The 26654-nt window shown below is 43.7% G+C and overlaps 2 protein-coding genes across 5 annotated transcripts in view; one reads left to right on the forward strand and one right to left on the reverse strand.

The window, feature by feature from the left end:
* Positions 1-11088, reverse strand: part of DMGDH (dimethylglycine dehydrogenase) — a 70120-nt gene extending 59032 nt beyond the window's left edge. For both annotated transcript variants that reach the window (XM_045897128.3, XM_045897120.3), the window contains exons 1-3: positions 10963-11088; positions 9888-10062; positions 1588-1686 (exon numbers count right to left, since the gene is read on the reverse strand). In XM_045897128.3, the coding sequence (XP_045753084.1) occupies positions 1588-1686; positions 9888-10062; positions 10963-11063 (375 nt within the window). In that variant the 5' untranslated portion in view covers positions 11064-11088. The remainder of the gene's footprint in view (positions 1-1587; positions 1687-9887; positions 10063-10962) is intronic.
* Positions 11089-11143: 55 nt separating this feature from the next.
* BHMT2 (betaine--homocysteine S-methyltransferase 2) lies at positions 11144-26016 on the forward strand. Of its 3 annotated transcripts, none has more exons than XM_045897152.3 (8): positions 11144-11274; positions 16028-16160; positions 18175-18266; positions 19417-19608; positions 21799-21946; positions 22174-22356; positions 22603-22831; positions 23974-26016. In XM_045897152.3, the coding sequence occupies exons 1-8, from the start codon at positions 11242-11244 to the stop codon at positions 23993-23995; spliced, it is 1032 nt and encodes a 343-aa protein (XP_045753108.1). In that variant the 5' UTR covers positions 11144-11241; the 3' UTR covers positions 23996-26016. The 3 variants fall into 3 exon arrangements, with proteins under 3 accessions (XP_045753108.1, XP_045753095.1, XP_045753102.1); XM_045897139.3 differs by having other exon boundaries at positions 24018-26016; XM_045897146.3 differs by having other exon boundaries at positions 24786-26016.
* Positions 26017-26654: the final 638 nt, after the last annotated feature.

Raw genomic sequence — 26654 nt, forward strand, 5'->3', positions numbered from 1 at the left:
AGCACATTCCAGAAATATATGTAATTAAGAATAGTTGAAGCATATGCGCATGGCAAAGAGTGGCAAGAGAAAATGTTGGAAAGCAGGCAAGGCTCAGCTAAGGAAGACTCTCCTCCTTTGGCCTTTGGCCTACAAACTGTGGGGAGCCATTTGATAGTTTTAGGCAAGGAAAATAGCATGAAAAATTTAAGTAAACTCCCATCTTAGCCTATGGATAGTTTTTACCTGCCACTTTATTTTGAGAGCACTTATAAGTATGAAAAGAGATAAAAATAAAAATGAGGGGCTTTTAGTGAAGTACTTTTCAAAACTGTGTAACAGTCTGGCAGCCATTGCCCTCAGATCCTTTGTTGTTGTTTTTTTTAATTTTTATTTATCTCAGAGAGAATGGGAGACAGAGAGCATGAGAGGGGGAGGGTCAGAGGGAGAAGCAGGCTCCCTGCCGAGCAGGGAGCCCGAGCAGGGAGCCCGATGCGGGACTCGATCCCGGGACTCCAGGATCATGACCTGAGCCGAAGGCAGTCGCTTAACCGACTGAGCCACCCAGGCGCCCAAAGCTTCAGTTTCTGACACTTCATTTTAATCACAGGTTATGATCATTGTTCCTCTTTCTTTGATGATTGATATACTTTATTTAAACTCCTAGAAACAGAAAGATGTCACCTGGCTCTGTCCCCAAAATGACAGCAAAAGCCCTCAAATTCACTGTGTTCTTTTTTTTTTTAAAGATTTTTTTTTTTTTTTTTTTTTTTGAGAGAGACAATGAGAGAGAGAGCGCATGAGAGGGGGGAGGGTCAGAGGGAGAAGCAGGCTCCCCGCCGAGCAGGGAGCCCGATGCAGGACTCGATCCCGGGACTCCAGGATCATGACCTGAGCCGAAGGCAGTCGCTTACAACTGAGCCACCCAGGCACCCCATAAAGATACGTTATTATTCTGAATCTATACACTGTCACAAATATTTTTAATAATGTTTGCATAAAGATTTTATAACTTTGGAAGCTATTTTTATTTTTTTTATTTATTTTATTTTATTTTTTTAAAGATTTTATTTATTTATTTATTTGAGAGAGAGAGAATGAGAGAGAGCAAGGACATGAGAGGGGGGAGGGTCAGAGGGAGAAGCAGACTCCCTGCCGAGCAGGGAGCCCGATGCGGGACTCGATCCAGGGACTCCAGGATCATGACCTGAGCCGAAGGCAGTCGCTTAACCAACTGAGCCACCCAGGCGCCCGCCCTCGATCCTTTGTAACCCAGTTGCTGAAAGTCTCTGATTTCTTGGTTTCTAGATATAGTAACTGACTGTGAAGATATTTTTGAAAGCTGCTTTTGTATCCTTTCCTTATTTAAAAAAAATCAAGAGTGGTTAATTACATGGGAAACATGCTCCAAGAAATTAAATGGCTCGTAAAGCAAACTTGGGATTCTTACCTTAAATCGCCACCGGATTTCTCTACCACGAGAAACATTCCCCATGTCATTCATGTCACCAGACACAGCTTCAGTGATGACCTAGCAAAATTCTTCAGAAATCCTACATATTTCTGAGAAACTGACCTAAAAGACAATTTCAAGTTAAATGCATTTACCTGCCCAGTTTCTTCTTCCAACTTCTCATAAAGTTTGATGCTGGCATAATGTATCTTCTTCAAGTTTATTCCAGGATGAAAGTAGGTTGTTAAACCTGCCTTGAAAGTGGGAAGAAAAGAAAATACTAAATAAAAAAATAAGAACAATAACATTCTTGGGCGCCTGGGTGGCTCAGTCGGTTAAGCGACTGCCTTCGGCTCAGGTCATGATCCTGGAGTCCCGGGATTGAGTCCCGCATCGGGCTCCCTGCTCGGCAGGGAGTCTGCTTCTCCCTCTGACCCTCCTCCCTCTCATGCTCTCTCTCTCTCATTCTCTGTCTCGCAAATAAATAAAATCTTAAAAAAAAATAATAATAACATTCTCTAAAATTTTTTCTTATTTGAGTAGAGATGACACACAATGTTACATTAGTTTCAGGTGTACAACATAGGGATTCAACAACTCTACATTATGCCATGCTCATCACAAGTGTATCTACCATCGGTCACCATATAACACATTACAGTGCCATTGACTATATTCCCTGTGCTGTATCTTTTATCCCCATCTCTTATTCCATTATCTGGAAGCTTGTATCTCTCACTCTCTTTTACCCTTTTTGCCTATCCCCCCACCCACTCCCCTCCTCTCTGGCAACCACCAGTTTGTTCTGTGTATTTATGGATCTGTTTCTACTTTGTTTATTCATTTGTTTTGTTTTCTAGATTCCACATATAAATGAAACCATATGTTATCTGTCTTTCTCCATCTGACTTACTTCACTTAGTATAATACCCTCCAGGTCCATCATGTTGTCACAAATGGCAAGATCTCATCCTTTTTTGTGGCTGCTTAAAATTCCATTGTCTAAATATACCACTCTTCTTTATCCATTTATCTGGGTTGCTTCCACATCTTGGCTATTGCAAATAATGCTGCGATAAACACAGGGATACATATATCTTTCCAAATTAGTGGGTTTTTTCCCTTTGGATAAATACCCAGGAGTGGAATTACTGGATCATATAATATTTCCATTGTTAATATTTTGAGGACCCTCCATACTGTTTTCTTTAGTGGCTGCACCAACTTACATTCCCTCCAACAGTGCACAAGGGTTCCTTTTCATCCACATCCTCGTCAACAACATTCTCTACTGAGAAGCACCAGCCATTCTTTTGGGATGAGAACACATCAGCTCCAGTTTGAGCACAGCTGGGCATAAGACTCATGGCAGAGTTATGAGAAGCAATTTGAACCATGTAGGTAATGTGAAGTCAGCCAATGAACGTATACTTTAAGTCCCTAAACGTCACTAAGGAAAGAGTGTTTGTAGGTTCATAAATGGGATGATTACGATGAGAGGTTTAGGAATGTATGCTGTTAGGAAGAATACGGGGGTGGGGGTGGCATACAGCATGGACCCAAACCAGCAAATCATGTGTTCCCATAAGGACAAGGAGCATGGACTAGCAAAATTTTCCTTGACCCAATCCCCACCATTCTCTTAAATGGAACAGCCCTCCTGTTCTCTTTCCTGAAATTCCCCAAATTCAAGAATTGGAAAATTCCTGAGAACTGGAGCTTGGCTAATTGGTGAACAGACTTTTGTTGAAGCTTAACCTGTCTGATGAATACATAGATTGTAACCCACAAATATGTGCTGAATAAACACTTATTACTCTCACACACAAAAAAATATCTAAATAGTAGCATGCCAAAACCCCTTTTACTAACTCTGGCAGATGCAATGTAGTGTCCAAAAAAAAGAATTCTAAGCAATTATATGAAGCAGCTTCTCTAAATTAAGTATCTGGGGCCCCATTTTGCAGCTACTTTATTCTGGAAAGCTCATCAGAACACAATCTGTTCAAAATAAAATCTGTTTGGGAGGATTTATAAGGTTCTTCTATGATAGTGGTAGGTATCCGGTTCTCCTGAACTCAAAAGCACCCCATTTAAAGTTCATCAGTCATCCTTTATGGACCAGAACCCTAGGGCTTCTATCAAGTACTTGTTCAAGCATTTGGACACATGCACAGCCTTTTTTTTGAAAAATCCTGGCAGGTCTTAGAGATGCTCTCAGAGCGAAGCCCCATTCTAATGGAAGTGCCAGTCAGGCTCTTTCACTTTGTGTGCAGATGAGCTTTTCTAGATCAATAATGGAGAATCCCTAGCCTTCAGGGATATGTCTGCGTGATATGCATTCCATATATCTCCTGTCAGTTGAAAAAAAAATAACATTCACAAGCCCTGGTAGGGTTCCATTCACCATTTACTCAAGATCTCTGAGCTTAACCTGGGGTAAATCAGACCACCAGAAAATTGTATATCTACACTATATCAATCCTCTTCCCTTCCCCAGAAAGCTATTTTCATAGAATTATGAATGAATAATCTTTCATATGAAAAAGTCACATGGGCTCATTTTTGTAAAATTGTTATTCAAGACATTTAGCCCAATGAACTTTGTTTAGGGAACACTGTGTTTCTATTCTGGGCTTCAGCAAGGATATATTAAATGGGAATTTTGAAGGAGAAAACATTGTTCTTTTTTTTTTAAGATTTTATTTATTTATTTGACAGAGAGAGAGAGAGCAAGCACAAGTGGGGGAGTGGCAGAGGGAGAGGGACAAGCAGACACCCTGCTGAGCCAGGAGCTGATGCAGGACTCTATCCCAGGACCTTGAGATCATGACCTGAGCTGAAGTCAGATGCTTAAACCGACTAAGCCACTCAGGTGCCCTGAAAACATTGTTCTTATCCTTCAAGATTTTGTATTCTGACTGAAGTCATGAAACTTTCATATATGAAACAGTGAAATCAAGAGCATATGATTCAGTGCCAAAGCATTTAGAGAAAAACATAAGAACTAAGAGAAAAAGCGCCTGGATGGCTCAGTCAGTTAAGCCTCCAACTCTTAATTTCAGCTCAGGTCATGATCTCAGGATCATGGGATCAAGCCCCAAGTCAGGCTCCACACTCAGCATGGAATCTTCTTTCTCTCTTGCTCTCTAGCTCTCTCTCCCCCTCTGCGCCTTCCCCCATCTAAAATAAGTAAATAGGGGAGCCTGGGTGGCTCAGTCGGTTAAGCGTCTGCCTTCGGCTCCGGTCATGGTCCCGGGGTCCTGCGATCGGGCCCCGCATCGGGCTTCCTGCTCCGCGGGGGGCCTGCTTCTCCCTCTCCCACTCTCCCTGCTTGTGTTCCCTCTCTCGCTGTGTCTCTCTCTGTCAAATAAATAAATAAAAATATTTAAAAAAAAAACAAAACATAAAATAAGTAAATAAATCTTTTTTAAAAAATATGAACTAAGGGGTGCCTGGGTGGCTCAGTCGTTAAGTGTCTGCCTGGGGCTCAGGTCATGATCTCAGGGTCCTGGGATCAAGCCCCACATCGGGCTCCCTGCTCCGCGGGAAGCCTGCTTCTCCCTCTCCCACTCCCCCTGCTTGTGTTCCCTCTCTCACTGTCTCTCTGTCAAAAAAGTAAATAAAAATCTTAAAAAAAAAAAAAGAACTAAGAGAAGATGCTAGAATGATCACAAGTCTATAAGGAGGACAGGAAGGGGCCTAACTTTGATTTGAGGACAGAAAATTGTTATAGTCAGAAGAAAAATAAAAGAGAAAAGATGAAACAGAGACAAGATAATCACTGAGAACTATAACTCTCTGAATAAAATTAGAATTATGAATCCTTGTTGATTAAATAAATAAATAAATAAATAAATACACAAACAGGGAGAAGAAAAAGCTCTTCCTTACAGTAAGCTAACAATGAATGAGCAGGGATGATGGCATTAGAGAAATCATCCATTGTCACTAAAGCTAGTGATGCTCTATCTCTTTAATAATCCTGCCCTCTCTTTCATGAGCCTCTACAACCTCAAAAAGCCCAGTGACTGACCTCAAGCCATCATATAACCCAGACACTCCATGCACTGGCATCCAATAAAAAAATTTAAGCATACCCACTAAAATATGTGGATTTCTTTGTTCTCACACGATATAAGAATATGTATTACTATAGTAACAGAGATCATAAAACATACAAAAACAACTTGAAATGAATTAAATATTTAAAAATTTTTTATTTTGTTTATTGTGTAGAAAAGCTTTTGAATTTTTAAAATTTACTTAGTAAAAAAGCTTTTGAGCTTTTAAAGTTTATTATATGGAAAACTTTTGAATAGTCAACTGATTTGTTAATATTTTAGCAAAGCTATGTAAGTAACATGCTTTATTACTGAAATATGTATAGGATTAGCTATGGTAAAACAGCAACTTGAAGGCCTAATCCCAGGTTTGTTTTATTTTGAGACTGGTTCAAATGGCTATGCTAGCTGGGGAAGCTAGTTGTCAATGATACAAAGGTCTGAGTGGGAGAAGGGCACTTTCTTGGCTGTACTCTGTGCATCGTGACCCCACTTCCTCCCACCCAATCATCGCCTACACAAACATTTCTGTTGAAACTTGACTATTCATGTTTCATGTTCCCTTGTCCAGCAGTTGTTGTTATAAGCTAACTGGAAGTTACTGCATTTTTATATTTTATTTTATTTTATTTTTTTAAAGATTTTATTTATTTATTTGAGAGAGAGAGAATGAGAGAGAGAGAGAGCATGAGGGGGGGAGGGTCAGAGGGAGAAGCAGACTCCTCGCTGAGCAAGGAGCCCAATGCAGGACTCGATCCCGGGACTCCAGGATCATGATCTGAGCCGAAGGCTTAACCAACTGAGCCATCCAGGCGCCCTGCATTTTTATATTTTAAATAAATGGGTACAAATCGCACTGACACTCATCATTTGGAAAAATTTCAGATGGGTTAAAAAGTTTATCTCCTGTGTGTATATATATATATATATGAGTTTTTCTAGATGATGCATATCATTTTGGCCAGAAAATCTAATAATGATGCCAACATTTCCAAACTTCCCTTTTCAAAATGCTCTCTTCCCAACAGGACTATTTTGCAAAAAGCAGTTATTTCTCACTTGTAATATCATCTTTACTTTGAAAGGATAGATTGCATTCATTTTTTTTCATGTGTATCTGCTATGTGGAAATGACTGGCAGCCATTTGCATCACTACAAAGGTCACTAAATTTAGGACACTTGTCTTTTTGTAAAAGAAAAATTTGGTTTCACAACCCTTTAAATTATTGTATGAGATATGGTACAACATTTTCAAGTTCATTCCCTCTCCCTTTCATCACAAATTGTATTATTTAAAGCCCTGTTTCTATAAAATTCATCACGACAATGACACTCTATAGCATGTGATCTGCATTATGTCATGGTAGACTAAAGAAAAAGAAAGGATGGGGCTGCTTCCTTTGTGGTGTGCCAACCTTTCTTTTAGTCAACCTTGGAATCATACCCAGTATGTCACCCACATCACGAATGAAGGCTATTTATAAGGACCAGTAAAGTTTCTTTGTTACATTTTTAGATGAAAATGAACAGAAAGTTCTAATATTGTTTTCCTACACCCCAAATGGATCATTGTGCATCTTTAGCTCTTTAGTCCTCAGTTCTCCAGAACATTCACTTTGGCACCATCCCCAGGGGCTGCGTCTCCTGGGGGCCCCATGCTCCAAAGCTGCTTCTCACTCCATCCTCTTCCCTTTCCCTCCATCCTACATGAAATGGTCTAAATCAGTAGTAGTGGCACCTGCTGACAAAGCAGTCTTGTTAAAATATAGCAAAGCCTCAGGATTTGGGGATTTGTGACTCCATTTTTAATATTCATTTTGCAAGCTGTGCCTTCCTCCTTAAGTACTTGATTCCTGCACTTTACAGATATGTTTAACCTTGAGCACATGTTCTAGTTCAGTGAGACTGCCTGGATTTTTGTAGTCTGCCCCTTTAGCTGGCTCCCCAGCCTTCCACATTTTCAAATCTGCTCCAAATACTTCTCTGCATTAAAAATTCCAAATATATGGAACTTCTTCAGGTTGTTTTTTCCTTTATTCCCAGGGGGTCAAATAATCTGGCTCCTGATGCCCGAGTCCATCTTGAGCTCTCACTGCCTGGGTCTCTTTTTGTAAACTGTATAGCATAATACCTTGTGCACAATGCAGGAGCATGCCTTTCCCACTCACTCTGGAATCTCTCTGGTTAAGGGGAAATTATTTTGCACGGTTAACATTTAACAAGAAGCTATCATCTTAAGAACTTTGCCCACTTTTCTTGAAAAAACTTAGGTTAAGAGTATGTCGCTTTTTTGTTTTTTCATTCATGGGATGTCTAAGAAGTAATAATGCAGGGAATCCAGTAATCTATTCTAAAATATAGGCTACATCAAATCAATCAAATATAAATGAGCAAATCCGTAATTAAAATACTAAAACGCATGCCCTCCTCAACAATCGGGAAGTATTAAAAGGGTGTAAGCCTCCCTCTCAGGATATCTCCACTTGCCTAAACGTCCCCCTGCCTACATGCCCTTACCTGGACAGCCTCACCACACCCTCGCTCACTTCTTCCTGGTCTCTGCTGAGGCGTCATCTCCTCAAAGTAGCTTCCTGACTCCTCGGTCCCGTCGTTCTCCATCCCCTTACCCCACCTTACTCTTCTTCCCGGCACTGATTACTCTCAAGCATTGCTTGTGTGTTCTCTGTCTGCCACACCAGAATGTGGCTCTGTGAAGGCAGGCACTTAGTTTTTCCCTGTTGTGTCCCCACCTCTTAGAACAGGGCTGGCCTGACCCAATATAGGCTTTCAGTGAATACTGTTGAAAGGGTGAGCGAATGTCCACTAAGGAGAAGTTACAGGAGGGCTACAAGAGAAATGCAGGCTTCCTTCCATGTGATAACATGAAGCCTACCTAGAAAGTCTAGTTCAGGGAGGGGAGAAGAGCCAGGAGCGTTGGCGGCTTCTCAGACCCCTCTCTCCAGGTAGGAGGAAGCGAGTTGAAGGACAACTGTGGAAACAACAGTCAGTTGCCTGTAAGGGCTCTGAAAAGACCCTGAGGGAGGACCAGGTGCCCGCACCTCCCGCTCAGACTGAGGGACGAGGGGACTGGAGGGAAAGGAGACAGGGGAAAGGAGCTGGGCTTAGTGTGACTTTTCGAGAAGCCTCCATCCAGTCGGTGGGGTCTGACTATGAGACTACCAGAACACTGGGCCCAACTGGGCTTACATGTGGGCTGCACTCTCCCCCAGTCTCAACAGGAAACAGGCAGCCCTTTCAGTGCTTGGGACCCCCAAACCTAGAGCAGGTTCGAGATTCAGAAGTCCCTAAAAAGCAGGGTTCCCTCTTGTGTCAGCAGAGGAAAACTAGAGACAGAAAGGAATGACGAGCAGCAGCTAACACTGCCCAACTCTTTCTCCAAAAGAAATTTGTGCCAACAGTCACAAAAACTTCCTCTCCCATCCTTAGCTGACTTCAGAGATCACTGGGATGGCATACTGGTATGAGAGCAGTGCCAACCCCTTCATTTACCTGAGCAACTTTCCATTTCAGCCCAGTTACTGTGTAGCACGGGAATAATTATGTGTATCATTAAATACGTCCAATTGACTCGGCTGTGTGTCTATTTGGCACAACACGAAAGCAGGGTCCCATGTTCCCAGCCCTCGTGGTCCTCAGCCTCACGAAGCCAACCTGTCGACTCACAGTGAGGAATTAAAATCATACATAAAAACAAAAGGACCACAAAACCCAGGTGAGGGGAGTTTAGGGAAAGGTCTCCGGCTATGTTTGAGATCAGCCAGCCAGGATCCTTCCACAAAAAATGCTAACATTTGCTAAACATTTACCATGTGTTTAATAACTTTACACATATTAACTCAACCTTCGTCACAACCCTACTGGGTAGGTGCTGTTGATATTCCCGAAGCAAGATGTAAGTAAGGTGGGCACCTGGGTGGCTCAGTTGGTTAAGCCACTGCCTTCGGCTCAAGTCATGATCCTGGAGTCCCTGGATCGAGTCCCACATCCGGCTTCCTGCTCGGCAGGGAGTCTGCTTCGTCCTCTGACCCTATCCCCTCTCGTCTGTGCTCTCTCTCTCAAATAAATAAATAAAATCTTAAAAAAAAAAAAAAAAGATGTAAGTAAGGAAACAAGTAATTGGCCGCAAGTCGGCTGGGTAGAAAATGGCAGAGCCAGGGCTGAATCCAGAAGCCACACGTCCAAGATAAAGACATTATAAATGTTGATCCTGTCCTAGAAGTACACCAACTAAATTGTAACTGCACCTTCCACCACTATTGAAAGGAAACTCACTCTAAAGAGCTCGAAGTAGGGAGTTGTAAGGGGAAGAAAAGTGATTGCACTGGTGCACAGTTCAGTGTGTGGGATGGTTTCGAGGTGCTTTTCTTACTGCGTGCCAGGTAGATCCAGCAGTGAGCTCGGATTTTTCCAGGAGGACCACATCTTTCATCCCCGCTTTGGCGAGGTGATAAGCCAGACTCACACCAACGCAGCCGCCTCCAATGATCACAGTTTCTGCTCTGTCTTTCCATCTTGTTTCTGCAGATAAGGGTGGGTTTTCTTCTCTGGAAGACAATTTTTGTTAACGGTAGTTTTACTAAGCTGTGGTAGCTATAGTTTTTCTGACTAATGTGTTTCTCCTGGTTTCTGTAATATCTTAACAGTGCCTGGGAGGTTGGCATAGTGCTGCTTTAATCATTTGGGGCATCTAAACCCTGACTGATGCAACCTGGTTAGGGAAGGGAGGAGGAGGCATGTGAGCCCTAGTCCATATAATTCTGGTCCATTGTAGATAACTAACAGAACTAAAGAATTGAACATGACTTCTTTTTTTTTTAATTTCCAAAGGATCTAGAGAATAATTTTTCTCAGTCTACTTAAAGAACACACTTATTTTATCCCATGGAAAACCATAATCATCGTGAAGTCTAGCTTCTATAAACCTTGGATCATCCCCTCCATCCAACGCGTCCCAGGCTGAAGAGAGCCAGATGGAGTAAAATGCATTTCCTCACTTAATTTCCTCACCGCATAGTCTTCTCTCATTTTATAATTATTGCTCAGTGGTTTAATATATTTATTTGCATGACTTTCTTCCTAGCTGGATCGTGAGCTTCTCCAGGATGCATCGTAAAAAGCAAGATGTCAGCAAGGCAAAGAGGAACATACATACACCCCTGTTTGCTTACACACAGACAATCTCGGGGAAAAATACAGAAGACACTGTTAACACTTGACTGGGGAAAAATACGGGGGTAGGAATGGCTTCGCACTGGGAGCCCTCTGACACTATTTCACTTTGTACGTGCGTGCATGTGAAAAAACACACAGAAATCTAGAAGAAATCCAAATGCCCATCTCTCGGAGGCCAAAGTGCCCCTGGCCCGGCACACCGCCTCAGGCCCTGGCTCCCGTCCCGGCAGCCGCCCAGCCGTAAGCCTCTGCGCGGGCCGGACCCCACTTACCCTTGGCGGCCGCAGGCTGAGCGCGGGCGGCCCGGGGAGCCCCGCAGCGGGAGGCTCGGCGGCGGAAGGCCCCGCAGCCGCTGTGCGCCCGCGCGGAGCATGGCCAGGCCTGGGAGGCCGAGGGCGCGGGCGCGGGCGCGGGCACCTGCTCCGGGCCAGCCCACGCCCTGGGGCGGCGGGGCAGGCGGCTCCGCGGAGCGGGGGACCCTCCCCCGGGCGAGGGGCGGGCTCGAGGGCTGGCGCGCTCTCCCGGACCGGCGCCCACACGGTCGCGGCGCGATGGCACAGGTCGGAGGCCCCGGGGCCAAAAAGGTGAGTTTCCGCGCGTCCGCGAGGTATTTAGCCCCGCGGGCCGCGGGGCTCCCAGGGCCTGGAGTTCAAACCCCACTTCAGCCGTTGGCCGAGCTCTGCGGCCTCGGCCGGGCACCCGGACGGCTCTGCGCCTCGGTTTCCGCGGCCGCCAGGGCCCCGGGATGACAATACCACCTTGGCGACAGGGTTAGATAACAATCTCGGGTAACATTTATGGAGCCCTGACCCAGTGCCCCGAGCTGCGCAGACTGCTTTACGCAAATTATCTCATTTTCATGATTATTCCCACTTTTCAGGTGAGGAAGCTGAGGCCCAGAGAGTCAGGCAACTAGCTCAAGGTCACCCATTCTAGGCCACGGTGAAGCGGGGATTTGAAGTCTAGCTTCGGATTCCGGGGCCATGCTCACATTTCTACCGTTAACCCACAGACGCCGTCAGGTCTTCGGCTCAACTGGCCCCAGAGCTCGGTTCCCTCAGGTTTGGGGAAGAGGGGCAGCCTGGCCCTGCAAGCGGTGGGCTGGCCTGAAACCAGCCCTGGGTGCAGACCCTCCCCGACCCGAGGCTGTGGAGAAGGGGTGGATAGGGGAGTGCGCAGGACTGAGGGGTGCGCAGGGTGGGGTGGAGCGGCTCAGCCTCCTCTCATCAGTCAGACAGGTCTCCCTGGCTCCTTCTCTAAGCTTCGTTCCCTATCTACTCACCAACTGTGAGCCTTGTCACCCCCCTCCCCCGCCCCGTTTCTCTGCTGGGTGTGTGCTTGTGAGGAGAAGGGGTGACAAAACAAAATTAGGAAAGGCATGAACTTGGTCGCAGGACATCTCCAGGATCCCTCAAAGCAACCCACCTGTGCCCCGAAATTCAGAGAGGGTGGGGAAGGGAGATGCTATATAGACATGGAAATGTGCACCACTGATCTATTTATACTAAAAAGTTAGGAACAACCAAGATGCCCAACGGTGGTGGGCTCCTTAAATAAAGGTACACCCACTTAATAAGTTATTAGGCACCGATTAAGAAGCTAAGTATGGGACAAGCAAACTGCTTTGGCAATGTTACCTTATAAAAGGAGTTATACTATGTCATGGACAGATCTCAGCTATGTAAAAATATTTATATATGCAGTGTAAGGAAGGAAATAATAACAGTAATAATTACATAAGATGTACAATATGGATTTAACAACAAAAAAATCTTTGGATATGTCTTTCTGATTATAAGAGTAAAATATGGGCATTGAAGAAAATGAGCTTAATAAAAACATAAAGCCACTGTGCTGATTTCTTCCTCTAAACTTTCTGTAATACTGTGTTCACCGTTAGCTCATTTTTAAAAAGGTTTTTAAAATAGGCTGTCCCTGTCCAGTTTCTTCCCAGCAGCCTCTGCTCTTGCAACACCAAGATTATCATATGATAACCCATGCTAATGTGTACCTGAGAGTTAAAATGTTAGTGGGAAACAGCTAATCTCACCTCTCCTGCCAGCTAACAGGTACATCTTAAGAATTCATTGAATTGCCGCAGGGGATAACTCCAGTAGCCTCATAAATCCACAAGGGCAGTCCTGGCGGCAGCTTCAGGCAGAATGGATGTCTGGCAGACTCCGGCCAGAGGGTGAAGTTGGTCTGCGCCTCTGTGTATGAGTAGAGGCGCCCGGAAGCCAGACCTTAAATCCAGAAGTCTAGATACTGAGATCTGCAAAAAGGAGCATAAATGACTCTCGGAGCTCACTACCAGCTCCAAGGCAGATTCACTGCCACACTGAAAGGGAGAATGGAATGAAAATATAAATGTACTGCAAATTAATTTACAGTGATCTGTATTTTCCAGTTCTCTCTCATCCTAGAGCTGTCTTTAGATCATCCTGGGGTAGTAATTAATTGAGGTGGTAAGTAAAGCAGTGAAGGAGGGGCTGATAAATGCTCTGAATTCAAATCCTGATGATGGAGTTATTTTGCTAAGGTCTGTTTGGGAAAATTGGCAAAATTTAAAATTTTGGACAAACATCTAGGTAACAGATCAAAATGTCTTAACTTTACTTGCTATCATGAAGATACAATCAAAATAAGCCCTATAATTTTCTTAAAACCCTAGCTACTAGCTAAAGAGTCATTTGTCACCTGAGCCTCAAGCATTGTAAAGCCAAACAGAGGAGACAAGCAGGTAACCAGATAGCTCAGTACAAGTGACAGATGCAGGAATGGACGGTGTTTGGCCTTAGGCAGAATACAAAGGAGGATGTAATCCCAAACAAGAGTGGGTCAGGCAAGACTTCACTCTGCGGCAATGGAAGATATGCCGGGGTGGGCTGGGCGAACTGGAGGCCATTTCAACAATCCAGGGGCAGTGAGGAAGGGTGGGGGACATTCCTGAGAAGTGTTAAAAGATACACTTGTCATAACCCTGGGACAGATTGGATGTAGGAGGTGAGATACTATCCTATAACACCCCGACTGTATGCCAGTGTTTTTCCCCTCTAAAACTAAATCTGATTCTTAACATGGTTGAGTTAATTGAAGTGCTAGATTTTCAAGACAACATTTTATGCAAATGACTATACCTCTGATTCTCTCTTCTATAGTCCTCTGCAGCATTTATTTATCACATGTGTTGTGATGACTTGTTGACCCACCGGCCTTCTCCAAGGTGGCCAGACTTTGGGTTTCTTGAGGGCAGGGACCTCGTCTTATTCCAATGTTTATCCCTCTTGCCTAGAACTGTACCTGGCAGGTGGAAAGGTCTCGTGAGAGTTTAAAGTTGAAGTCCTTTTTATGTTTCAAAAGTACAAAATTAAAAGGGCAAATTGCATTGTATGGAGGGAATAGAGGAAAAGGTGAGAATCATAATATATATTAACATTTCTTCTACATTCAGCTAAAATTCATTTTTAGATATAAAGTACGGAAAAATAACAAGAGTCGGGAGCCCTCTTGGTCAAAACAGTGTCTATGGCTAACCCAGCTAACACAGCTGGTCTCCATTCCACTTCCAAATACCAGAGACGTTGTAGATACGGTGCCCTCCAGTACAAGCCCTTCTAATGTACCTTCCTGGACTGCAGACTGGTTAGAAGGAGCAACTAGATGCTTTTCTCCCCCACTCATGCATTGCTCTGTGTCCAGCTGTGGACAGCGCTGAAATGAACTGGCCTTGATTTTCAATAAAAGGTTATGTCTTTAACTAAGGCCATCTATAAAAGAGGAATGGGGATTGCCATGGGAGTGTTTCCAGTTTCTTCTTTTTTTTTTTAAGATTTTCTTTATTTAACAGAGAGAAAGAGCACAAGCAGGGGGAGTGGCAGGCAGAGGCAGAGAGAGAAGCAGGCTCCCCGCTGAGAGGGAGCCTGATGTGGGACTCGATCCCAGGACCCTGGGATCATGACCTGAGCCGAAGGCAGTCGCTTAACCAACTGAGCCACCCAGGCGCCCGCAGTTTCTTTATAGGACGGTCAGCAAAGCTCTCCGTGAAAAGATGACCCTTGACCAAAGTCCTGAAGGAAGTGAGAGGGTGACCCAAGCAGGTATGCAGGGGTAGGCATGTTTTAGACAATGGAAACCGTAAGTCCTTGGAGAACTGCTCTGGATACAACCTTTTATTCAAGTATGGCTGGGCTGAATAGAGAAGTGGGACTAGAAAGAGACTAGTTTAGGAATTTAGAAGATCTGAAGTCTGCTTGTTTACTTACTTAGCTCTGTGATGTTGGACAAGTCACTTAGCCTCTCTGAACGTCCGTTTCCTCATTTATAAGATGGGAATAAAAACCGTCCACCCTGCCTAGCTTACAGAGTTGTCCGGAGTACCAAATGAAAACATGCATGTGAATATGTGAACGTGAACATCTGGAAAATCTAGGGCATCATTATGAAACTGTGTGTCCTTTAGGATTGTGTATAGTGGTTTACACAAAAAAGAGGCTATTTTTTTTTTCACTTAACATGAAGTCTTGCAATCCATGGCTGCTACAACTACTCAAAGTTGTTATTAAAACACACGCACACACACACACACACACACACACACACACACCCCGCTGCTAGTTACACCAGCTGTTAGTCAGCTTTCAGTCCTGATTGCTATACCTCCAGGACTTATGGTGACATTCCAGAGAGGAAGGAGAAAAAAAATGCCCAGATGGAAGGGAGTGCCCATCTATATCAGGAAAGCAGAACTTTTCCGGAAATCTTTAACTGACTTCCACCTATGTCTCATTGGCCAGCACCGTGTCATATGGCCACCCCCAGGAGCAAGGGAGCCCAAGGATTTGTTTTAACTTGGGGACATTGTCTCCCGAAATGAAATACATTAACAACTATCATGGCATCAGCACTTTCACTATAATTTGACTCAGATTAAATGTTATTTGAGAAAAAATATTCACAGCACTTTGCACAAAATGAATACCTGGAGTGTCCAAGAAGTAGAATATACTCAATCTTTCTGAAATATTATTAGACTTTGAGGATTTTAACAGAACTGGAGCTATAAGAACATAATACCACCTTTCCTAAAATTGGAAACTGCTTTTAGAAAAAAAAGAAAGGGCGCCTGGGTGGCTCAGATGGTTAAGCGTCTGCCTTCGGCTCAGGTCACGATCCCAGGGTCCTGGGATCGAGTCCCGCATCGGGCTCTCTGCTCCTTGGGAGCCTGCTTCTCCCTCTGCCTCTCTCTCTCTGTCTCTCATGAATAAATAAATAAAATCTTTAAAAAAAAAAAAGAAAAAGAGGTATGTAACCTAGGTGAGTTTTCTTTCTCTCCTTCAGGGTATTTTGGAACGTCTGGATAGTGGAGAGGTTGTGGTTGGAGATGGCAGCTTTCTCATAACTCTGGAGAAGAGGGGCTACGTGAAGGCTGGGCTCTGGACTCCGGAAGCAGTGGTAGACCATCCCGATGCAGGTCAGTGGCAGCATCCCCCGAGACTGTTTAGTTTAGAGGATGACAGTTTGCTCAAATCTGACTGACAGAAGATAAATAAATAATTCTGAGTATTGTGCAAGGACTGTTTCACTTGCCAGAGCCGCCAAGATGTAGAAACAGTGACAGTACATAGGCTGAAGCATGTAGAAGAAAATGGCCTCTCCCTCCCCAACTGCCCCCACTCCACACACACACACTTGCATCTTCAGGTACAGGGAGTGCTAAAACACACATCTTAATATCTGTTCCATGAATATTCACCCTGTGGATATTCAAGAGTTTCCTTAACATAGTAAAACTGTTACTGCTTCACTTTAATCCTTCTGGCTAATTTGCATATTATACTATAACAGCGTATTTGGTAAAGAGGATTAATGATAACCGCCAGATTAACACAGCATACATGGTAGACATTTGGGTTTTGTTGGGCACAAGGGGTGTGAAGAAATCAACACAGTTTCACCTCATCCCCTGCACTAGAAAAAAAAAAAACAATAAAAGTTGGAGGTAAAAACTGTGATGGGATTGGCAAGTAACATCAAACTGGACCTTTAATTCTATTTTTACACTTTTTTGAGAGTAGTCTCCTAAATTAAAGTGGAAAATAGGGGCGCCTGGGTGGCTCAGTTGTTAAGCATCTGCCTTCGGCTCAGGTCGTGATCCCGGAGTCCTGGGATCGAGCCCTGCATCGGGCTTCCTGCTCCGAGGGAAGCCTGCTTCTCCTTCTCCCACTCCCCCTGCTTGTGTTCCTGTTCTTGCTATCTCTCTCTGTCAAATAAAGAAACAAAATCTTTAAAAAAAAAAAAAAAAAAGAAAGAAAGAAAAGAAAGCGAAAGAATGAAAGGATACAAGCTGGGAATGGAACTTTGGATTTGCTCTGATTGTATTCATATATGCACCAGGTATCTGAGAAACCTGGGACCCTGTCTTGATTCTTCCACCCACCAGCTGTGTGACTTTGCACAAGTCATTTGACTTTCCCAAGGATCAGTTTCTTTTTTTTTTTTTTAAGATTTATTTATTTTTGAGCATGAGTGTGAGTGGGGGGAGGAGGAGAGAGAGAAGGACAAGCAGACTCTGCGCTGAGTGTGGAGCCCAACGCGGGACTCCATCTCACAACCTTGAGATCATGACCTGAGCCAAAACCAAGAGTCGGTTGCTCGACCGATGGAGCCACCCAGGCGCCCCAGGCTCAGGTTCTCGACCCATGTCACAGGAGGGTATGACATGGGCTAGTTGTGAGGACTCGTGAGTTAACCCACATGAAAATCCCAACACATCATACACACTGGCCAATTTTATTGCTTCATCAGACACTCAGACTTATATGGAAGGACCAAGTTTTGTTTCTCTGGTGCTTAGCACCAAGTTTTCATCTGGCCCACAGAGAACTTGTTCTTGTCTTTAATTTTAGAAGATCTTTTTGCTAAACCAGAAAGAAAGTGTTGAAATAGCAAGGATGAGGATTGGGGTTGGGGAGAGATGAAGAGAGAGGAGGGAAGGATGTCCTGATAGGCCCACGGATGCTCCCTGACTGCGTCCCCCCAGCTGCCTGCTGTTGAATCTGTTTGGTGGGGGCACCACCCACACACACTTTGTCCACTGTGAGAATTTCCTCATGTAAGGATTTCCTGACTGTAAGTAGACCAGCCACATCCTCCACAACACAGGCAAATGAATAAACCTTCTCTAGACCAAAAGACCAAGGGGCAAGTGGTCAGCGAGACCTTAGCATGTGCCTATGACTGCACCAGACCATTGAGGCCATGGACAGGACAATATGGGGACACTCGAAACAGTCCCAATTTAGTATTGACTCTGCCATGTCCTGTCCTGGAACTCTACTGACCTTAATCTGCAATTTTTTATGAGAACTAGGTTTGAAATTGTGTCTGATTGAAAGAGATTGTGAGTGGGTAAGCTGCTTTTGCTGCAAATGATAGCTCCTATGATTTTTATCTTTTTAATTTTTATTTAAAAAACTACTTTGTAGTTCGTCAACTTCACATAGAATTCTTGAGAGCAGGATCAAATGTCATGCAGACTTTCACCTTTGCTGCCAGTGAGGACAATATGGAAAGCAAGGTAAACTGTCATTTTGGTGGGGGTGGGGGTGGAGGGAGGGCAGGGGGAGTGTCAGGGATCATCTATAATAAAAATAACCTCTTGAAGGGAAGGTATGGAATTGACCTGATATGTTACTATACTTTGTTACAAACTCCACATAAAATGTGTATTAAGGAATTAATTATTATGTAAACAAATATATACTACATAAATGAGCTTGTTTCTGCCTCCTGAGCTGGGGTAGAGGGGAAGAGAGGACTGGGAAGGAATAGGCCATTGGAAGGACATGGTCATCCTGTGCTATTTTTTTATAGAGAAAGAACACTTTTTAGATGCCCTTTTCACCTTATCTCACCATCTTCTCTTCTAACTTGTCCATCTGGAGATAGGGTGGTCCTTGGGAACACATCACTGGCCTGGGAATGAGAAGAATTGGGTTTGATGCCAACTTTGCCACCTGCTGGGTGTGTGACTTTGTGCAAGACACTTGGCTGCGCGGAGCACTGGTTTTCTTTGTGCAAAATGGAGATCATTTATGCTTAAATGCGTAGGGTTGTTGAGAAAAGTAGCGAAGGGGAAGAATGTGGAAGTACTGTGCAATATTGTGTACATGTAAAGTGTTCATACTTGTCGATGTTCATGCCCATTTATTCAGTCAACCAACCAACATTTATTGAGTACGTGTTAGAGTCCAATCTCTATGCTCAAAACAGAGGTGAAAGAGAGCCACAGAGCCTGTTCTGAAGTGGTTCACAGTCCAGTGAGAGAGGCAAACACAAACATTTACTAAAATGCCGTGTGGTGAGTACAATAATGGAAATACAAGCTCACTGGTAGCAAAGGAGAAGTCCCCAATGCTGCTGGTCTTCTCAAATTGCAGGGTTTTTTTTTTTAATTTTATTTTATTTCAATTCAATGAATTAACATAGAGTATATTATTAGTTTCAGAGGTAGAGGTCAGTGATCCATCAGTTGCATATGACACCCAGTGCCCATCCCATCACGTGTTCTCCTTCATGTCCATCACCCAGTTATCCCCAGCCCCCCTCAAACTGCAGTTTAAACCATGACTGGGACTCATCTTACTTGATCATTGCCCTTGTTATCTGTTATATTTTACCGGGAAAATGCCGGGCTCACCGTCTGAACTCTTGCTCTCTGACCTCAGTGGAAAGCTGTGAACGCTGCTGCCTGTGACCTTGCCAGGGAAGTGGCTGGCAAGGGTGATGCTCTGGTAGCTGGGGGGATCTGCCAGACATCAGTGTACAAACACCACAAGGATGAAGCCACAGTTAAAAAACTCTTTCAACTCCAGCTAGAGGTTTTTACAAAGAAAAATGTGGACTTCTTGATCGCAGAGGTAAGCCTAGTATTTTAGGGGAGGGAGTCATTCTCTTCGGACAAATCCCACTACATAATCTTCAGCTTTCACGAGGGTATTTGGGATTGCTTTGTGCCCTGATTTCCTCAGGGTACAGGGTCAGAGGTTTATGTACCCTCACTGCCGTCAAGGCAACAATGCTCTCACTTGCATGCTGGGTTTTAGTGAAGCCAAAGGGCAGAGCCAGGAGTGGCCCGACCCTAGCCTTGGTTGTCTTTGGGTGGTTGTAGCAGCCGACTCACAGGGGACCCTACAATGCTGGGTGAGAAGGGGACGGTGCTTCAGGGAGCAACCTCTCCTGTGGGAGGGGCAGGGCTGGAAGGAGCTGTGTGGGAGCTGGAGGCTGTGAGTGAGCAAAGCTCAGGCTCATGCAGGCCCCGCTAATAATACTCAGTAACAAGAAGTTTCCTTGCCCTCTGCTGTCCATGCTCTGCTCACTCCCAACCCCCTGCTTTCACTCAAGCTATAAAAGGTGAGTGATATTTTGAAGAAAGAGTAAGAATTGGTCGTTGATTGGACACGAAGGCCCAGAACATTCTCTTCCTTCCACTTCCAAAAATTTAAAAGCCCTCATTCCCCATTTCCCACCTTTGCTACCACCTGGAGTCAAGCTCTCAGCCCAAGTCTCTACACCCAACGAGGACAATAGCCTCCCCGCTGCTGTTTCCCTTATCACTCTCTGAATCTATTGAAAAGCTTGCTTCATCAACCTTCCCAAGGTTCAGGGCCACCCAAGCCTGGCAGACGCACTTAGCAACAATCATCTGCAGAGATGGGCACAGACTCTACCCGATAGGCTCTCCAGACAGATGGAACACAAGTTTGTTTTATAAGAACCTCTCTGTGGACGCTCTGCCATTCTTCACACACTGCTTCTGCAGAATCTAAGTCAAGAAGGAAGAACACAGGGAGATTTTTGCTGGCTTTTCTTCATTTACTTAAGGTCAGCTTTTCAATTGTGGCCCTTAAGGGGGTTGCTGGGAAGATTGCTGCAAATGAAAGAAACTGAGTAGCTCTTCCCCACCCCAGCTCTGTGTCGCAGCGGTCTCATTGGGGGAAACCATCATATTTCTCCTACTTCATGGAGCACTTCTGAACATCTAACGAGAAGTGAATATAAAATCACTTTGAGGGCTCCTGGGTGGCTCAGTTGGTTAAGCGACTGCCTTCGGCTCAGATCATGATCCTGGAGTCCTGTGATCGAGTCCCACATCGGGCTCCCTGCTCGGCAGGGAGCCTGCTTCTCCCTCTGACCCTCCCCCCTCTCATGCTCTATCTCATTCTCTCTCTCAAATAAATAAATAAAATCTTTAAAAAAAAATCACTTTGAAGTAGAAAGTATAATAAACTATTCATTATTTTTCAGAGATTACCCCAGCTCCATAAAAGATGAGCCTAAAATTTATTAGTAAGGGGCGCCTGGGTGGCTCAGTCGGTTAAGTGTCCAATTCAGTTTCCACTCGGGTTGTGATCTCAGAGTCGTGAGATCCAGCCCCACATCGGGTTACACTCTCAGTGGAGAGTGTGCTTGGGATTCTCTCTCTCTCTTGCCCTTTATCCCTCCCCCTACTCACGTGTGCTCTCTCTCTCAAATAAATAAATCTTCTTTTTTTTTAAAGATTTTATTTATTTATTTGAGAGAGAGAGAGAGAATGAGAGACAGAGAGCATGAGAGGGAGGAGGGTCAGAGGGAGAAGCAGACTCCCTGCTGAGCAGGGAGCCCGATGCGGGACTCGATCCCGGGACTCCAGGATCATGACCCGAGCCGAAGGCAGTCGCTCAACCAACTGAGCCACCCAGGCGCCCTCAAATAAATAAGTCTTTAAAAAAAATAAAATTTATTAGTAAAACTTTCATTCCTGGGGCACCTAGGTGGCTCAGTAGGTTAAGCGTCTGCCTTCAGCTCAGGTCACGATCCCAGAGTCCTGGGATCGAACAGTCATCATCCTGCTGAATCGATGATTTCTGAATGAAAATCTATATATTATTGTTAAAGGAATTAAAATGTTTACTCAAAAAAGTATTCTTTAGTTTGCTAAAGACCTGTTCCTCAGCAAGTTTTACCACATATACTTGGTCATTTTTATAACTGTTCTGTAACATTTGCATTCCACCTTTCAAAATCTGCTTTACATTTGGACCAATAGAAAAAAATGAAATCTCTCTTAGTATTTTGAGCATGCCGAAGAAGCCATATGGGCTGTGGAAGTCTTAAAAGAATCGGGGAAACCTCTGGCAGCTACCATGTGCATAGGCCCGGATGGAGACATGTGTGGTGTGACACCTGGAGAATGTGCTGTTAAGCTGGTGAAGGCAGGTAATTGGGACCCATAATGTGATCAGCAGTTCGGCTATTGTTTATGAAATTTAACAAAGATTGCTTAATCTTGTGAGAGCAGTTCAGCAATAGAAGAATTAACTGGCATTGGTTTTCCTCGTGGTAAAACTTGGGAGGTGGAGAAGGATAACTAATCTCTAAGGCAATTTCCAACTATTAAAAAATAAAATAAGCAAAATGTAAAAGTTCTTTATTTCTTTGCCCAGGGGCTGCAATCGTGGGTGTGAACTGCCGCTTTGGGCCCAGCACCAGCTTGAAGACAATGAGGCTCATGAAGGAGGGCCTACAGGCCGCGGGGTTGAAGGCGCACCTGATGGTGCAGTCCCTGGGCTTCCACACCCCTGACTGTGGCAAAGGCGGGTTTGTGGATCTCCCAGAATATCCCTTTGGTAAGCTCAGGGTGTAGGAGCAGGCTTCGCGTTTTCTTATGCTGACAACATGGAAACGGCTGTAATGAACAGCTACGGTGCGGTCTTAGAAAAGGAGACTGCGTAAGACAAAACCAGTCAATGTTAATGAAAAAATGAGTATAATCTAAAGTTCATCATGTTTGAATTTTAAAAAGTGCTCCATCGGAGCACCTATGATTTGAATGTAGGGACGGTAACAGAAATGCTGTGATTATTGCGTTGCAGGACTGGAGCCCAGAGTTGCAACCAGATGGGATATTCAGAAATATGCCAGAGAGGCCTACAATCTGGGGATCAGGTACATTGGCGGGTGCTGTGGATTTGAGGCCTACCACATCAGGGCAATTGCAGAGGAGCTGGCCCCCGAAAGGGGCTTTTTGCCCCCGGCTTCAGACAAACATGGTAGTTGGGGAAGTAGCCTTAATATGCACACCAAACCGTGGATTCGAGCCAGGTAGGAACTGTTTAATTAACATTACTATTTTTCTCTAATCTCATTTTATTTATTGTTAGAAACACTATGCATGCAATAAAAATTCAAAAAGTATAGAGTATGTAAGATTAAAACCAAAAGCTGCTCCTCTCCTCAGGGGCATTACCCAGAGGTAATGACCTGTTTGCTGCTTGTGTTTTGAAGTCTTATACCTAATGTCTGGTTTTATCAATTTTAAGCTGTAATGACTGCTAACCCTTTACAAAGGCTGAGGCGTTTAAATCACATAACATTCCCCTTTTCTCCCTGTTCTACTTTTCCCAATTTTGATTTATTACATTTTTATTTCTTCTGTTGGTTATCTTTGTAAGTTGGAATTTTCTATTTAACTGCCTATTTCTTTATCCATTGATGTAAAGCAGTATCTTTTACTTCCACTCTGTAAAATAAGAATTAACTTTCTGCTCCTCTCTACTCTTCCTCCCTCATCTACCTCTTGACTTCTTTAAGTTATACCATTACTTTTACATGATCAAGGTTTAGAACCATTGTGTTCTGCTCTGTAATTATAATTAAGTCTTTCAAGCTTTGTAGATTTATTATAAAAATGTAAAGTTAGTAAATAACATTTGTAATATTATTATAATTGTCATTTTAAACAAACAGGATTCATGAAATATAATAATCAGAATGCAACTTTATTTTTGTCTCCCTCTGTCTCTTTAAACCTGCTCATTGGATGAAGTCTATCCTCTCTCCCTATTTGAAAATACTGACATGCCCCAGGACTTCGCTGGGTCGTCTTAGGGAATAGAAAGCTCCATGACCACTTTATTTAGCAAACACAGTCTTAACTCAGGAATTAAAAGTGTTCAGTTCCAGAGACACCTGTGTGGCTCAGTCAGTTAAGTGTCCGATTCTTGATCTCAGCTCAGGTCTTGATCTCAGGGTTTGGAGTTCAAGCCCTGCATTGGGCTCCAACACTGGGCATGGAGCCTGATTTAAAAAAAAAAAAAAAAAAAAAGTGTTAAGTTCCATGTAAAATCAAAATCTGGAACACATGAAACTTATATTTTCTCTGGTTTTCCAGCAGTTGCCTTAAATAGGCAGGCAACGAGGGAAGGCCAGGCTAATCCTTCTCTTTCTCTGTCTTATGCTTCCAGCCCTCCCTTCCTATTTTGCTAACCAGGACTTCTGACCTCTTCAGATTCAAAGGGAGAGAAGAGAGGATGGCAAGGGGAGCCAACTGTTTGTACTTGGCTGGCAGCCTAACAGGAAGACCGCAGTTCTGGGCCGGGCAGATCTTCACAAGTGCTGCCATGGTTCCTTACTGGCTTCCTCTGGGAACTTTTGGTCTGTACTTCTCATGCCACAGGCATCGCATTCTTCTCTGTCTGCTACTTCCCTTTCAGATCCTGGCTTTTTCAGCAGGTCACTCCAGATATCCCCTATTTGGGGGGTCTTGTTGTCCTTCCTGGTGATTCTAAATACCTCCAGATTTCAAACACGTCTTTTTCTGAAACGTGGTATGAAACCCAATGATTGCTTTTATTTTTTTAAGATTTTATTTATTTATTTGACACAGAGAGAGGGGACGGGGAGGGGGAGAGAGAGAGAGAGACCACAAGCAGAGGGAGCGGCAGGCAGAGGGAGAGAGAGCAGCAGACTCCTGCAGAGCAAGGAGTCCCGTGTGGGGCTGGATCCCAGGACCCTGGGATCATGACCTGAGCCAAAGGCAGACGCTTAACCGACTGAGCCACCCAGGAGCCCCCAGTGATTGCTTTTGATAGAAATGTGAGAAAGGCATTAATGGACATAGTTTTTCAGTCTGTATGTTGAAACTGAAGTTCTACTTTAGCTTGATCATGCACCACACCTGTGTGTATTTGGCAAATACACACACAAATATGTATAAAGCATATTGGACTTATAAAACAGGTATACATTTTTTAATTAATAATTTTTTCAAACACAGAGCTAGAAGGGAGTATTGGGAAAATCTGCTGCCAGCTTCAGGCAGACCTTTCTGTCCTTCACTGTCACAGCCAGACGCCTAAGGAGCGGTGAAAGAAAACACTGAAATGACAGAACAGAAAGAAATCTGGAACTCTTCCTCGCCTTTACCCTCCACCCACCCTGCTAGCTCCAGCTGAACAGCTAATGTGCTCCTGGCCCTTCAGTTCAGGGCAACATATGCATCTTGCACTCCCGCTGTGGATGAGCACCCAGCTGGGTGCTGCAGGGGATGCAAAGACGATGAGAAAGACCCTGGTCCCCCAGTTACTTACTGTCCAGTAATGATGTGCTACATTCTTTGGAAGGTCATCAAGAAGAGCAAAACTTGTCTTTTAGGGTGAATTTGAGATTTTAAAATAACCAGAAGTCACTGAACACCAAATCTATTGATTAACTCAGGCAACTAAGCTAGGTGCTTGAGGAAGATGGAGGAGCAAGGAGTCTGCTTTTCTTACATGACTTGTATAATGACTCCAAGGGCAATCCCAAAGGAATAGATGCAAAAAATGCTTTGAGTAATGGCAGGGTTATTGAAGTAAGTGTATAACCTTCCAAAGTGATTACTTTCAAAGATGAGTTTACTTAAAGGTGTTAGGTCCTAGAATTTTTAAAATGTGTCTTTATGAAGGGCACCTGGGTGGCTCAGTCAGCTAAACATCCGACTCTTGATTCCCACTCAGGTCATGATCTCAGGCTTGTGAGATCGAGGCCTGAGTCCAGCCCAGCATTGAGCCCTGCATCTGCACTTGGTATGGAGCCTGCTTGGCATTCTCTCTCTCTCTCTCCCTCTGCCCCTCCTCCCCCAATAAAAAACATAAATTAAAAAAACTGTGTCTTTATAATCACAAATAACTAGATTATAAACTACTTAAGGACAAGGACAATGTGATGTTCTTATATTTTTCCTTAAAGTATTTAGCACTGTGCTGGGCCTAATAATAGATGCTCTAGATGCTCAATGAAATACTTATTTTTGATTGTTAAAATAAGTAAAAATAGATGAACAGTTTTAGAAGACCTTTTTAAAAGTCAGAGTTCTAATCTACCATGGTCTAATATTTTCTTTACTTAGCTTTGTGCTATTTGCCATGTGCCAATATCACTCTGTTTTTTCCAAAACAATGTATCGATTTGTGACAATTTGTAAAATTAAAGATGATTTACCTGTTACAGTGTTTGAATATTTAAAATATCATGGATATTCTTTGGAAGATAACAGCAAACATTTATTACTTATTATGTTCCAGGCTATTGCTTCTCTCCTGTTCTCACACTCTATCCTTTCATCCATCCATCCATCCATTCATCCATCCATCTATCTATTCACACTCAATTGTCCCTTACAGGGATTAAAATATGAGAGTGTTTTTAACACAGTAGTTTAAATGTGAGGAACCTAAGGCTAAATTAACTTGCCTGAGGTCCACAGTTAGTAAATGGTAGAACTGGAATTTGAACCCACATGGTCTGGCTCCAGAATCCATGTTCACAACCACTACACTGCACAACCTCTCTCATATACACAGCTGCTGCTTTTATCAGACTCAGTCCAAATTTTTTTGTTGTGGAGTTTCATGGATTTTTATTAGCTTTGCTTAATATGAATCAGCCCTTCAATCCTGTTTCTGTGAAGTAGATAACCTGGAACTCATTAAATGTTACCACTTACCCATAATACGTAATCCCACCATGCTGGAAATTAAAGGGTAAATCATTTACCATCATCCCAAGGCCTTGGGGGTCCTTGAGGATGACTAATACAAATCACTAAGCCTGAGTATCTTTGCCAGCATCCTCAACCAGGGCCATCCAGCCTCTGTTTGGACCT

Source organism: Mirounga angustirostris, unplaced genomic scaffold, assembly GCF_029215605.1.
Source record: "Mirounga angustirostris isolate CCGP_5_RB_7025 unplaced genomic scaffold, mMirAng1.0.hap1 SCAF_7, whole genome shotgun sequence".
In the NCBI taxonomy this organism is placed as follows: Eukaryota; Metazoa; Chordata; class Mammalia; order Carnivora; family Phocidae; genus Mirounga; species Mirounga angustirostris.